Genomic DNA, 16,091 nt, shown 5'->3' with positions numbered 1-16,091 from the left:
ATCATTAAAATCCATTATTTTAATTGCTTAAATAAACGTGTAATTAATGTAGGTGAGGCGGACCACAAGCAGTTTGATGAAATTTGCATCGTCATCCTATTGATGGGGACAGAGGCAGCGCCCCCCAGTGGACAGACTGAACTGAAGGGGGTGCTCACTCAGCCTTCAGAGACATGCGTATGGTAATGGCGTTCAAGCAAAAATCAAAGCAAACATTAACTTATGTTTGAAAAATATGTCTGAACTACACAAAAAGAAGGGTCATGACCAATTTTGTACCTGCTCAAATCAGGACATTTTAAAAGATGACCACCTGTGACTACTTAAGGGTGCGGTCGAATGGTCCATTATCAACACAAATACAAATGGAAATCACTTTATGAAACTTTGTGGAGAGGCCATTTGAAGGTCAAGGCCTAGGTTCTGCCAGTGGGATTTTGGTCTTCATATCCGTGTGGGTGCGCGGGGTGATGGGCTTGGGCTGGCAGCCCTAGCACTGCAGTTCCTCCTCCGCCCGCCGGGGGGCGCCCGCCGAGCTCTGCGCGCTGGCGTGGGCGGTGGAGCTGAGCACCTCTTCGAAGCTGCCTCCGCCCTGGTTCGTCCCGGCTACTTTCGTCTGAAAGGGGCAGAGAAGCAAACATGCAGTTAGTTCATTTTTTTCTGAAATGTTTTTATAACATCGACTACTCTCAAGTTCGGAACTACTTTTTTTCCCTTGAGACAGTCTGTAAAGGATGTAGAGAAGTCAGCTTCCTTTGGCAGAGGGCTAGGATGTCATGCATGCCTGGGTTCCGGGACTGGAATAGAAACTTAAATTTTGTACAATGGTAGCAACTCTCTCTCTTCTACATTCTCAATCCCTCCAGGAGCATAACCAGATCTGTGGATTCGAATTATCTCCTCACTCACCCAGAGAAACGATTTAATTCATAAAAAACAGACTTTAGATATATTCCCCCAATTTTACAAATGTATGGACATTTTAAGTGACTTAGACTTCGGATTTCCACTTGAGATTTAACTAGGCAATCTGCATTTCTGACAAATGTCTCTTGAAAAGGCGGAGTGGCTCCACGGAACATGATTGTTGGTCTCTGCTTCGAGAGTTGTAGATGAATGAAGTGTTAAGCCCTGGCCACTGCACATCTTTCTAGGCAGTTGCCTTTACAGGAGGAAAAGCCCTTTAAATGGCCCTTTACAACACTCCTTTTTTGTGTACTTGTTATTAAGCATAGACTGAGGAAGAAGTCAATTTATAATTAAATAATACAATTAAGTATTTTGAAAAATTCCCTAATAAAAAGTTCTTGGAAAGTATATTCTTTAGTCAGCCAGAATGCTTAATGAAAGTCTTAACAATAGCCTTTCTTTAACCATTAACAATATGGATAATCACTCCGAGGAAAAGAAAGGTATAGAAAAGGTTGCTATTCTCAAACTGCTGTCACGCCTCACTGTCACCAAGGTGATCCCTCACAAGAACATACACCACTCTGGGGAAGCAGTGTATCCGCCTACGCAGTGATGGCGAACCTATGACACAAGTGTCAGAAGTGACACGAGAACTCATTTTTTTGGTTGATATTTCTTTGTTACATGGCATTTAAATATATGAAATAAATATCAAAAATATAAATCTTTGTTTTACTATGGTTGCAAATATCAAAAAATTTCTATATGTGACACGGCACCAGAGTTAAATTAGGGTTTTTTCAAAATGCTGACACGCCGAGCTCAAAAGGTTCGCCATCACTGGCCTACGGCCTGGCCTGCCCCTTTAAAACCTTAACCAGGGTTCAAAAGCAGTCCAATCATTACAAGCAAACACACACTTTTCTCCAATTGTCACTAAGTGCCTCTCTACCTCTTTACTTACAAAGTTGAATTTTTCCATCAGGTGGGGGTCGGGAAATCCATTGGGGAAAGTGACAGATAAACACAGGGTGTCCCAAAACATGTGTACACACTTCACCAGCTGATAGCTCAGTTTTGAAAATGCAATGTATTTAATAAACACTGCCTTTATAATTATTCAAAGTGTGTGTATACATTTTTGGGGAACACCCTATATCTTAGGCTTGGGAATCACAAATACTCAAATTAGCCGTTGTAGAAAGTAGCCAGAGATGATGCATAAGTGAGTGAGCACGGCTGTGCTTCAGAAAGACTGTATGAAACTGTAGTGTGAATTTCCTGTAATTTCATTTTCACAAATCACAAATATGATTTTTCTTTGTTGTTTTTATTTTTCAGCCATTAAAGAGGTGTAAAAACCATTCTTAGCTTACAGGCCATTCAAAATAGGTGACCAGCTAGACTTGGCCCCCAAGCCTCAGGTTACAGACCTCTGCACAGAGCATTCGATTTCTCCTCTCCTCTTAGCACTGGGAAGGAGGGGGTTGCTTTCCATTAGGTGACTTTTTTTTCACAATGCTTATTTCTTTTCTGGGAGAAGCAAGATTAATCCACTGTGATTTACTCTATTAGTAGTCCCCGTTCTCTTTATTTTATTCGCATTCCTCTTTTCAATACAGGTTACACACAGTATTGAATCAGATCAATACAAATTACTCATGTTTTCTTCTGGGCATTGTTTCATTCTTTCTCTCCTACTTCTTGATTTTCTCACATCAAAATAGAAAAAAAAGAAGAAGGAGGGGACCACTTTGAAATAAAGCTATTTGGCCAAAAGGAGTGAAATAAAGGAGTTTCCTAACTATGTGGGCCGAATGACTGCCCACTGCAATACTTTAGGCAAGGACTGGCTTAAGCAAAGATGTGAACAATAAACCACTCCATATCGCTTCCCCTCGTAATGGTTTTCCAAACACGAATTTGTCACTTTGTCCCCAAAATTATACTTGTTCTTTGTAAAAAAGTTTATTTGAATTAATGAATTATGCTTCCTAACCTCTCATAATAAAATACCTGGTTGAAAGGACATAAAGAAACAATAAGTGTCCTGCCTTTTTGTTTAAAAATCAAGCTTAAAGCAGTATGTGAGCATGGCAATGCAGCATATCCTAGTAGACCTGCCAGGAATTCCACTCGTCCTGCTGATTCCCCAGTCATTCCCTCAGCAGGCAACAGCCCCAGGATCCACAATTGAAGAACATGACAGAAATGTGGTAAAAGATTTAGGACACAAAAGTAAACTATACAGAAAATGAGCTATATAAAAAAGGGCCAAACATCTATTATTTAGGCTGAAGAAAAAAAGAAATGAGAAATTTGCAATTATGAGGAAGTGAGAGGTTTTACACAAAGCATGATTATTGGCTATTTTCCATCGCCTGGTGGGCAGAAACAGAGGGACTAGGCATTGACCGTGACACAGGAAGCGGGTGGGCTGTGAGTCTTGTTAAACCCAGGGACAATCATGCCAACACAGAATTCACTTTCAGGAGGTCTTGACATGGGCTAGTTTCCAGCTGGCTGAGTTAGTTTTGTGCGTGTTTGAAGGAGGAGACAGGCTCTCTGCCTTCCATCCCAGTGAGGTAAGGAAGTGAGAAGCTGAGAGTGTGAAAAACACTTAAATCATAAAATCATACGTGAGCTGTGAGCTTACCAGAGTTTCCTAAAAGCAAATGAAAATTGGTTGCTCTTTATTCTTCTTTTGCTTCTTCATAGCTCCTTCTTCTAAAGAAAACCTAAAAAGCATAACTTCTCCTAAGTCAGAACGTGTCTAACGAGCAACAGAATCCATCCTCTTTGGCGTGTCTTAGGCTGAGAACCAAATGTTGAGAAATTGACTCCTAGGGGTTTTTGAGCCTTTTGTTTTAAAACAGGATATTGTAGCAAGAGAAATGTCCGAGATAACGCATGTCCCTCCCTACCAAACGTTTTCCCTGCCAATGGGGGCAATTTAATGGCTCCTACTGGTCACTCAGGTGATGATGCTGACAAGCAGAGGGATGAAACTGCACAACTAGAAACTGCTGGTAAATGAAACCAGTGAAGGCATGATAGGTGCTGAGTAATTATTTCATTCTTGGGCCTTCAACACCTAATCACAGGCCTAATAAAGTAGAAGGTTTCTATGTTAAAGACCCTCCCCCTAAGAGGAAAGACCTTCTAAATCAAAATCAGTAAGAGCACCCAGGGCCTCTCGTGAGGAACAGACGCCCTCACAGACCCTTCTCAGGCAGTATGGTGACAGGGGATTCAGAAGCAGCTGGAATCAGCATGTGCAAATATCTGCTTTAGATCCAGTTAAAGATCATCTGTATTTTTAGTTTTCTCAGTAATAAGGAAATGCAGAAATGGATTCTCTACAAAACAGTGATAATGATACCAAGATATAGGTAAGTCATTGTTTAGGTGATATCTTTAAAAGCATAATCTTAGCAGTTTCAGTGATTTTTCCTGCTTTAAACGTTCTATACATTTTAAGATTAGATTGAATTTAATTTCGCTCTTTTTTTCCTCTGTAGAATAACTTATCTCTGCTGAAACAAAAAAAGTCAATAAAATTGTTTAGCTCCTACTATGTATGCCACAGGCATATTTTTAGTTTATACCCAGGGATCCAATGCACTGTTACAAAATAATGCATCATGTGACTCCGCTTTATTTTCCCTGTATGATAACCAAACTGTGTTGTGCTTAATATGTGAATTGGATAAAAAAGTTAAGGCAGCTGGCAGGTAGTGAGTGGCAGTATAACACGGGGAGCCAAGTTTGTGTTTGCTAGTCCACGTCCATCCCAGAAGAGCGTTGAACTGTTATTGAACTTACACTCTAAATTCAGAATTCACAGATCCTTTGGTCCATCCACATCCTCTCTCACTTACCTACTTTTCTAGGAATAGCATTAGGAGGTCTAACCAGCTAACCAGTGCAGAGATGAATACGTACCCCAATTCACTTCCATGAACAATTCATTTCTAGTGGCATATTTGTCAGGATACAGTGACACTACTCAAGCCTGGTTCTATTTACGGATTTATATGTGAAGCCTGACTGTGCAAGGCCGCCTTCTCGACTGCACCACAGGTTGGCAGCGCCACCCTTGGAACTAACCACAGCAATGACTATGCTGTCCTGATTCAATGGCCCGATGACACAAAATTCACTTCATCTGTACCTTAAGACTTGTGACAGTTGTCTCAACCCTCTCCTCAAATGATTTGAAAGTAGGAGAATTCCTAAAATAACAAAAAAAGAGAGAGGTCAGCTCCAAAGACCTGCCTGTGTTAGTAACTAAGCTGTCTGATTTCTGCTCTTAGAAACATCACTTCTGCAACAGAGCTAGCTGTCGGTGTGGCACCTACCCGACCACGTTTTAATAACATGAATTTCACTTCTGCCAGGTTAGATTCAGAAACCATACTTGACATGGAATTTTTCCAAGTGGAATAGTGAGACACTCAACTGTAGAATTGTACAGCATTTGGCAACAGTACAAACGTAATAATGCCATCATGCACTGTGAGTCATTATCAATGAGTCAAAGGAGTGATAGCTTAATTTTTCATTTACTAATTGCTTCTATCACAACACTCTTTCTCCCAACTTTTTTTTTATTTTGTAAGCATGCAGAATCTGTCTAAAGAATATCATGTTTGAGTTTTCTCACTTGGAATTTTAAAGTTATTCATTTCAGTGTATGTGAGACAAGACAGAAATAGCTCAAGGAAAAGAAGGTTTATAAGTTTTTCTTTTCAGTGCCTTCAAAAGTAATCATTTGGTCAACTTTCATAAAGCAGTGTTTCTGAAAGTCAATGCTTTGATTATTGTAAGTTGAAATATTACTTATTACTTGTCTAATGCTTTGTCACAATGGTGTTATTAGTATGTGGTATTTTCCCTCCCGAAGAGGATATAACTAATTGTTCTCTTAGCAGAGTGAAACTTCACAGTGCACTGACATTTTATTTGTGACTCGTCATTGTGTTAAATAATCTATACCATTTGTAACTAGAAGTGTTAAATACTTCATTTGGTGCCTTTTGGTTTCCTATACTGGGTTTGGTCACATGACATGATTTAATGACAACATTACCATAGAAATTGATATCACCAAGTCCAACTAAAGAAATAAAAACTGAACTAAAATGTGTCTTAAATCTTGTGTCCATGTCAGCTTTCAGCAACAAGGACAGCCATCATTTTCACACCAAATAATTCCATTTGATAAGCCAATTATGATTTTCTCTTGAGTGCAGAGGAAAGAAAATAAAAGGAATGGCCTGGAGAAACTTCGGAAGGAAGAATGGCTTTAAAATAGGGGCTTCGTTGCATGGTGTGGAATGAAGCATCGCTCTAATACTATCAAGAGGAAAGTAATGTAGAGGACATGGTTTTGAGTGAATCTGGCTTTGTTAGGGATTGCCGCCCAAGACTTGGATGCTCCAGATGATCAAAAACGTATGTCTTTGCGTTCTGGCTGCATGAATTCACAATGGCAAGATCGGAAGGCCCAAGCATAGCTCTGCACCTTGTATTTGATTCAAACATGAGTCAAATTCCTATGAGTGATCCTCCATAATACCTCTGTTTCAGGAGGAAGAATTAGTGAAATTACACTTGAATGACTCAAAAGAAGACACTCACTGGCACCTGACTTCCATGGCAAGTTCTATCTGGCCAGACTGCTCACGTGACTGCTGTCACCCGTCAGTTACATTAGGCCACACTGGGCAGACAGTTTGCCTAATGGTTTATGGGTATATTTTAGAAGAGTAACGTCATTTTTCTTTTCAAGTTAATTTCAGGCAATTTTATGAGGATTGAATTTGACCCATAAGCCATGAATTCCTGGTTCATAGAGCAAAATCATGTTAATTTCTTGCAAGCTCTAGACTTAAAATTTGACATAAAGGAGCTCAGAGCCTCCCAGGTTACACTACTCCGTCTGGCTGTTCTTACACTGTGGGGAGCAAGTCATTCAAATAGGAACAAAGCAATCCTGAATCTATGCTCTCTACCACCAAATTAGGGAAATCAGATACTGTGATTAAATTCCCAAAGTAACCAAACAACCCCAGTGTAGAAGAGACATCGTCGGACATAATGAAACAGGCATTTCTCAAATTAAATTACAGTAGAATACATACTGGAGAACAGGGAGAAACTGTTTACTCAGATTTAATCATATTATATAAAACTACAAACTTTTAGCAGTGCAAATGACCCCAGAACGAACTTGGCTTTGGTGCACTGAAAATGTGAAGAGTAACTGAACCCCCTCTCTAATGTATCCACACCACAACATAGGATACCAAGCAGGTTGGAGAGGCAGAGTTTTAACTAAAGTGGGGTAGGGTCCCAGGGCCTTGATTCTGCTCCCCCTCCCCATCACCATGGCAACTCAAGGCAAACACCATGGGAAAAACAGAACATCTGGTTCTAGTTTCTTACTTATAAACATGATGAAACATATCACTGAGGTGAGTTTCCAAGGCTGCAAAATTCATTCCTGGCAGACTTCGCCTACAACCTGTATCCTCTGATTCCCAGTCTAACATCAACTCCTCGATATGCTATGACTATGAGCTTGATTTTATCTGACTGTATCACAAACTCAAGCACACTGGAAGCGGAGGCCATCTTTCTCAGTTTTCATCTTGACAGTAATCTTAATGATATTTTTTATTGTTCAACAGATACCTCACCTTAATTTATACCTTAAAAAGCCTAATGATATCCTTTCTAAATCTGCTCCCTCTCATTTAAACTTTCCCTTTCATTTAAACTTTCTTCCAGCCTTGCATTTAATTCTGGGGAAATATATTTCTACCTTTGCAAGTGTGCTCAGAATGTTCTAGGCCAGTGATGGCGAACCTATGACACGCGTGTCAGAGGTGACACGCGAACTCATTTTTGTTTTTTATTGTTCAACAGATACCTCACCTTAATTTATACCTTAAAAAGCCTAATGATATCCTTTCTAAATCTGCTCCCTCTCATTAAAAATTTCTATATGTGACACAGCACCAGAGTTAAGTTAGGGTTTTTCAAAATGCTGACACGCCGAGCTCAAAAGGTTCGCCATCACTGTTCTAGGCCTTACATAGGTCACTTTGTTTATATCTCACAACAACTATATAAAGTAGCTTTTAATGAAGATGGAGGTAAATTAAATAACTTGTCCCAAGTCTCACATATCAGGAGATTTAAGCTGGGGTGTCCGGTCAGAAGCCCAAGATTATTGCATCTACGCTACTTTTACAGGATTGTCAAAGTACCACAGGTTCTCCCGAGGACCACCGGAAAAGAGAACAAAGTAGTTCATGGCACTTCCTTTCATATACAGGAGAAAAAAAATCCACCAGGTAAATATCAGTAAAGTAACAGTTCATACAAATTCTGCATTAACATTACGTAAAATAATTTACACACATTACCTCATTGCAGGCATACTTATGGAATGGCGAATGGAGTAGCTTCAGGGCAAAAGCAGATTAAAGGGAAGAAGAGAAAGAAAAGAGAAGATAGCACAACATAAGCACATGAGAAACTCCCTCCTCACCGTTCTAAAACAGCAATCTCAACTCTCTGAAGTGTTTGCTGCCCAACCCACCAAGATGATCTTTGTTTTCATTGGGTAGCATGGGCCACAGTCAATTCCAAGGGGACAAGGGAAGAATAGGCGGTACATAGTTGCATATTCTTTTACTTCCTGTAGGTGCCCTATAGGCCAGGAAGTCTGATGTGAATGTCTGGTTCCTTCCAGGTCAACCCAGTAGCCCATGAGCATTCTGTCAAGGGCCTGAAACTCTCCAGAGGAATATAGGTAGTTAACACGAGACAGTCCATTTTCCACACGTTCCAACACCATCCCTGCTTTCTCCCCTCCCAAGAAGCTAACTGGGAAGGGATCAAACTCATCACCCTTTCCCAACAATATCCACTGAGGCCATTGTATGGGTGGCACTTGACTAGAATGGAAACGAACGGACAAAGAAATTCAGGTGATACTATGGTTCTACCTTAAACACTCCATTTGGAAACTATAAACAAAATATTTCCTCAGAAATTGTATTAAAAAAGAATTACTAAAATAAATTCATCAGCATTATCAATCTATTAATCTCCTTAAATAGAGACAGTTTTCTCAGAAAAACAAATTCCAAAAAAAGCATATAATGAGATTCCAGCTAAAAAAAAAAAAAAGCTTAATTCAGGGCACAGTGCCCAACATATGTGCTTCTCCAGTAACTTTTTCCCTCTTCAACTTCAGAAGGTACAGAAAGTTGAAGATGAACCATCCTATTAACAACAGTCACAAGATGTTCAGAAAATATGGCAGTCTAGAGAAAGTAATTTGCTGTTTCTGGACCTTACTTTCTCTAAGTTTTATAAAAATACACAACTCTCAATATCCATGTTCCTTTTTTCCTTCTCTCAGAAGGAACTCTGCCAATATAGGGAGAAATGATGCAGAAAGAGATTCCTAAGAGATTGGGCAGCAAGTGAAGCTGGTGTAAATGATTCAGAAAGGAGATAAATATGTGCTTACATAAATTCAAATGCCTCAGATGCCCCCTCCCCCGCCCCCCAGTCTGTAACTCCCTGGTCAGAACACTCTCAGGAAGAGAGACTTAGTTTTTGGCAGAGGCGCACCCACACAGTGAAGAAAGACAGCTCTGGGAAGGAAGGGGCTGAGGGCCCCCAGGCAGCGCTTACCCGATGGAGTGGGACCTGCAGCCGGGGCAGCATGGAGAGAAGAGCAGGAGCAGCATTAGCACATCAGGAGGAAAAGATACACTACACTGGCCCTTGTCCCCTCTGCTAAGAGCCCCAAAGCAAACAGTAATTCCATTCATTATAGTTTTTGAGTCTACTGATTTCTAACTATGAAACTCTCTAATGAAATCATGTGCCTCCTCCAAAGATTTCATCTGCACCAGATCACACGCAGTTTGAACAAATTCCTGAGAAGTATCAGGAAGATGCCAATATCATAAAAAGTATTCCATCAGCTTGCATTTCTTCAGAATACTTTCACAAATGTGACCTCATTTTAACTTCACAGGAAACATTTTAATTTGATAGGTTTTTTTAAAATTTGTTTTTACTGATTTCAGAGAGGAAGGGAGAGGGAGAAAGAGATAGGAACATCAATGATGAGAGATAATCATTGATTGGCTGCCTCCTGCAGGCCCCACTGGGAATCAAGCCACAACCCAGGCTTGTGCCCTGACTGGGAATCTAACCCATGACCTCCTGGTTCATAGGCTGACACTCAACCACTGAGCCACGCCAGCCGAACTAATGGATTCTTTCTAATTTCTGCCCTACCTTGTCACTGAGATGGTCCCTTAGTGAAGATAAAAACTAGCATTTTTCGAGTGCTGAATACATGGCAGGTTCTCTGCTGCTTTTAAAATAACTCGATGGTGTTGTTACTCTTATCCCCATTTCATAACTGACAACCCAGGTACACGGGAGCTAAGTTGCACCTGGCTTCCTCGGAACCTGACCATTTGAAGTTGAATCACTGGGAGCTTGTTACTAAGCAGATTCCTAGATTCCACCCAAGACTGAGGCACAACTCGGGGAGGTGCAATCTGGAAATAAGTATCTTTAAAAAGATTCAGAGCTACTTATAAGGCCCCTAAAGATGAAGAAACACCGAGGTCCCACTGTTCAAGTGAAAGGTTTCAAGTAAGTATGTGGAGAATGAATTTTATAAACGTGGCAAAATCTATTTTCTTGGATATAACAGGTAATAGGGTCTTCCCTATTTAAGGAATTATTTAACTAGTTTAAATCAATGTTTTAATACCATTGAAATGATTGCAAATTTTATTTGTAATAAAATTAAGGTTAATTAAAATACAGAAGGTTTACCTGTTAATCACATGCTGCCTCTGAAGAATTTCAATGGCGTTTGTTATTATTAGTACTCAGATTTCAATGGCGTTTGTTATAATTAGTACATTTCTTACTTAACTCCAGCCTCATGAATACCAAGTTATTAAGATGGAGCATTAGTATTGGGCACAATCTAGCAATATTTGAAGTAAAAAAATAACTTAAACACAAAGATATAAATATTTCCCTTTAGGTATCAAAGTTGCAGGGTAATAAAGAATTAATAGTTTAAGAATCCAGTGAAATAATTCACACAGATCTTTTTAAAAGAAGTAATTTAAAATTTACTTTAAACGTTTTTAAAGAATGAATTTGATTTCTAGAGAAAAAGGAAATCGGTTTATAAATTTAAAAAATCACATAAGCATATCAGCTAAATTCCAAATAAACTATGATAGGAATTTAAACAAGCAAAAAAGCATGAGAGAACAATTCTATATAACTCCTTAGCACATAATATAAAAAATAATGGTCAATACTGCAATGTTTTTCTGGTGACTATAGTGAGGACATTTGGTTCTCAGTTCAAAATTTTAATGATCACCTAATTTTATATAATAGTGAAATACTGAAAAATAACCAAAATGTGCAAGGAAATGCACTGGAAGATAATAAAGTTATTAAAAATGTAATAAACATTTATTGACATGTTCACAATATTGCTAAAGTGAAGAAAGAAAACTACCAGAAATATACACCATATATATGTTATGTATTTAGCATAGAAAAATGGATGTATATAAAACTGTAACTAGATGGATGTATATAAAACTGTAACTAGAATGGTTTATCAGAGCATATTCCACTGAATACATATTTTATTTTAATTTATTGGTTAAATTACAATAATGAAAATTCATGTGTGCTGTGTTCTTTTGAAATCCCTTATACCAGCGATTAAAGACATCCTCTATCTTCTATTTTTACTAGGTTGGGTCCTAGTGGAAAGGGCATCTTTGGGACCAGTCCTGCCACTAAACTGACCTCCAGTCAGAATATGTCCTAATATAATAATTTATCTCAGTCACTAATCACTATCTGCCCCATAATATGTTAATCCAATTAAAAAAGACTATCTTAGGAAGACTAGCCAATAGATAACGCTCCTCCTCTCTCTAGCAGCCAAGGGCTGAGCACATTCCCGGGGCTCTCTCCCACGGTACCTCATGTCTCCGAACTTCTTGCTGATTGCCGTCCCAACATTGCTGAAAGCAGCAGTTGCCTTCTGCCCTGCGTGACTCAGGGTTTCATGTGTCTTCTTGTAGCTGGAAGTAAACAGAACAATAGTTTATATACCATGATCACCCGTAAAACATCCATCGTCCATCTCTCTCCTTAGTGACTGTTTCTAGTCATTGTTTTGAAATGATGGGTTGGCTGCCATTTATCAAAGGGACAGTCAGACAATTAAATCTGAATTCAGGAAAAAGATAGAGACACAAGTATCGATCTGAATGTGCAGATCTTTAATCGCAAGGAGTGGGACTGTTCCGAGAGTAGAGAGTCATTCTTAAAGAAGTGTATTAACTTTACGAAGAGACACTTGTCAATGAAAGCCCTAGACATCAAAGGTGACACAGAAATTTAAAAATGTACATTTCAAAGAGAACTTTAAGCTTTTACTGTTACTATGGGTAAAATTAACCATAAAAAAGCAAATACATAACTAGTGTTTAACTTACTTTTCTTTTTTTTTCCTTTTTTTAAATATATTTTATTGATTTTTTACAGAGAGGAAGGGAGAGAGATAGAGAGTTAGAAACATCGATGAGAGAGAAACATCGATCAGCTGCCTCTTGCACATCTCCTACTGGGGATGTGCCCGCAACCCAGGTACATGCCCTTGACCGGAATCGAACCTGGGACCTTTCAGTCTGCAGGCCGACGCTCTATCCACTGAGCCAAACCGGTTTCGGCTAACTTACTTTTCTAATACTTATACTGAGAATAAGAAAGGCACATGAGTTAATATAACACAGTGACTTTCTCAAAAACAGTTTTAGGAATGTAGTACTGTAATGACCTATGTCTGCTCATCGCCTAGGCCCCCCGACTAGACTGACTCCTTGAGGGCGAGGAAGCCACTCATCTTTGTGTCCCCGGTGTCTGACAGAGGGTTACAGGAGAAACTCAGTAAGCACTATCAGGGGTGGGCAAACTTTTTGACTCGAGGGCCACAATGGGTTCTTAAACTGGACCGGAGGGCCGGAACAAAAGCATGGATGGAGTGTTTGTGTGAAGTAATATAAATTCAAAGTAAACATCATTACATAAAAGGGTACGGTCTTTTTTTTTTTTTTAGTTTTATTCATTTCAAACGGGCCGGATCCGGCCCGCGGGCCGTAGTTTGCCCACGGCTGCACTAGATGAACGAATGGATGCTCAGAGAGGATGCTCCTTTGTGGCTCTGAACGGGGAGTCGTGGCAGGAAGAATGGAGAGGAGGTGGTGGGTCACAGAGAGAGATGCACAGACTTGCGAGGTGATAAGTGACAGATAGAACCAGATGAAAAGATTGGCCTGGGGTGTTGAACACAGTGACAGGAAGAACCGTGCTCTATCCATAGTTCTGAGAAATTTCTAACAGTTACTTAATAAAATGGGAAACAAAAGAGACCTAACCTGAGAGAATCAAAAGAAATCAAGAACAAGTTTTGTACATCACTTCACAACATGCCAAGTCATTATGCCGTACACTTTAAACGTACACAGTGCCGTGGGTCAATTATATCTCACTGAAACTGAGAACAAAACAAGAATGTTTGTATAGATTAAAAAAGAATCATAAATTCTTATAATGTACGTACCACCTTCTTCCGGTATCTGCTACTCCCAGGTAAGTTCCCCCAAAGCTTCCTGCTGGGTCTAGAGCACTTACATTACCTGGCACCTCTGAGAAGACTTTACTTTATATCAAATCAGGTGTGTGTGAATGTCCCTTATCCCTCCATCCGCCCCTTCCATCTCCCGCGTCATGTCCTATCATACTTTAAGGAAATGCTTTAAAACATGCGCCTTGGTCTTCCTCGGGACTGAAATCACTTTATTAATATAGCATTCTCCTGCTGTCATTTTGTTAGCAGCTTGGAATGAGTTTACCATATGTTATTTATTTACACAATGCCTGTTTTTCAGGAAGTGTCAAAATCATATTATCTAGATCATAAAACCAAACAAAATATTCATGTACTAAACAGACATTTCCTAGCGAATATGGAAAGACCAGGGAAAATAAGGGTCAAAGAAGAACCTGGTGAGTAGGAGGGAATTTGTGTGTCTGGCGAGAGCTGTGTGAGGATAATGGGAACTTTTTGTTGATTTCTTTTGATTCCCTCAGGTTAGGTCTCTTTTGTTTTCCACTTTAGTCAATAACTGTTAGGAATTTCTCAGAACTATGGATATAGCGCTGTTCTTCCTGTCACAGTGCTCAAAACCCCAGGCCAAACTTATTAAGATTCAGTATCTCCTCCAGTGACCTCCCCACAGCTACATCCCAAGCCACACACATCCCCTGTGCCTCCCTGAAGCCTAAAGACAACATAGAAGAGCAGCAGGGATCATTTTTAAAAAGGAGGGGGAATATTTTGTGTCTGCTCTTAGATTCTCTCAAACCAGGACACGTAAAAAACTATGACACCAACAACAGCAACAATAAACCCGGGACACAGGGGATCTCTTGACCTGCTATTGTATGGTTATCTTTCTAGAAAGGAGCTAATTTCAGTCTGCTGTGTAATTATTCCTACTCATCCAGTTCTATTCCAATTTGAATCCTACCACAGACTAAAATATGCCAAGATCTTTCATTACCATCCCACAGATTTTCTTTTCATTATAAATCAAACTAAATAGGTCATGATTGCCTAATCAGTATGCAAAGTATTGCCTCTGGTAGTCACCAGCGATTCTCTGACAGCTAACGTTCCTTTTAGTGCTTTAAAATCTAATTCTACCCAACTAACCCCATCCCAGTTCCCTCACATCAAAATGTTCACTGTATGAGCTACAGAGCTTGTCCTGGAATGGGTATCATGGACACTAACAACAGGGATTTAATTAATGAATGGAGAAAATCGATTTTGCTATCTGCCCCCTCCCCCACCCTAACATGTGAGTAAGACTTTTTCCCTTCCCTCAGCAGCCAAGAAAAAACGGTGGGAGGAAGATGCTCTCCCAAAATTATGTTGTTGACAGGCTTCCCTCCTAAGAGAGAGATTGATTCTTTCCTACAAAGCAAAGTTCACATCATCCCTAAAGGTTAGTGAGTCCACACTCATCTGTATCTATGGAAGGATCTCTGAGGCAATCTCCTCTAGTCCTATAGCTTTCAAGACATCAGAAGGCAGACGACTCCCGAATGTCCTGGACTTTTCCCCACGTTGTGCTCTTGGTATATAAACTCGTTTGTCTACTGGGCATTTCAGACTTGATATGGCCAAAACGATTCTTGGGTCTCCCCACAAAATCTGTCTCAGTCTTTCCTAGAACAGTGAGTATGCCTACAAAGTGTCAGACACCGTCCTGCATCCTACACAGATATTATCTCACTGAATCCTCACTTCCTATGAAACAGATACTAATATGACCTCAATCCGCAGATGCAGGAAGGCCTAGATTTTAACCCAACCCGCTGGAGTCCATAGCTCATGGCTTAGCCACAATGCCACACTCCCATTGCAGTAAACAGTACCCATACTCACCCAGTAGTCCAAATCCAAGGCCAAAGAGTTACATTGGATCCTTCTATTCTCCTCATCCCCTGCCTCCCAACCACTAGGAAATTCCATTGGCCTGACCTCCAAGTCCTGTCCGCTCCCTGTCCACAACTCTCCCTCACCACCATCCCCACCTGGACTACGGCAACAGTCTCATAAAGGACTTTCCGGTTTCCACACCTGCCTCCCACAATCAATATCACACAAAGCAACTTCAGTGATCCTTCCGAAAGATGAATCAGAACAGGTCACTTCCTGCTTCAAACTCTCCAACAGGATCCTGAGCCCTGGGAAGAAAATCCCCACAGTTCCTCATGAAACAGAGGCTCTGGCCCCCTCTCCTCTCACTACACTCCAGGCATAGCACTTGCTTTGGGCTCCTACAACCTAGAAAGCTAGTTCTGGCCTCGGGGTCTTTGCAGAAGCCTTTGCCTTTGCATGGAAGCTCTTCCTCAGATCATCACAAGATCTTCCTCATCATTCAGGTCTCAGCTCAAAGCAGCTTCTAGGACAGGATTTCCCTGACTGGGAGCCCGTCCCAGCAGCTTCTCCTCAG

The 16,091-nt window shown here is 40.3% G+C and overlaps 1 protein-coding gene across 4 annotated transcripts in view; it reads right to left on the bottom strand.

Moving 5' to 3' along the window:
• TPD52L1 (tumor protein D52 like 1) overlaps positions 1-16,091 on the bottom strand; it is a 61,680-nt gene continuing 45,589 nt past the window's right edge. The window contains exons 4-6 of one of the 4 annotated variants that reach the window (XM_006089235.3): positions 11,985-12,086; positions 5,087-5,147; positions 1-616 (exon numbers count right to left, since the gene is read on the bottom strand). In XM_006089235.3, coding sequence (XP_006089297.1) covers positions 491-616; positions 5,087-5,147; positions 11,985-12,086 — 289 coding nt within the window. In that variant the 3' untranslated portion in view covers positions 1-490. Of the gene's footprint in view, positions 617-3,556; positions 3,651-5,086; positions 5,148-8,305; positions 8,388-11,984; positions 12,087-16,091 lie in introns of those variants that run through there. The other 3 variants (XM_023754192.1, XM_006089237.3, XM_023754193.1) reach the window with 3 other exon arrangements.

Source organism: Myotis lucifugus, unplaced genomic scaffold (genome assembly GCF_000147115.1).
Source record: "Myotis lucifugus unplaced genomic scaffold, Myoluc2.0 scaffold_57, whole genome shotgun sequence".
NCBI lineage: Eukaryota > Metazoa > Chordata > Mammalia > Chiroptera > Vespertilionidae > Myotis > Myotis lucifugus.
This window is presented reverse-complemented; position numbering and strand designations above follow the sequence as displayed.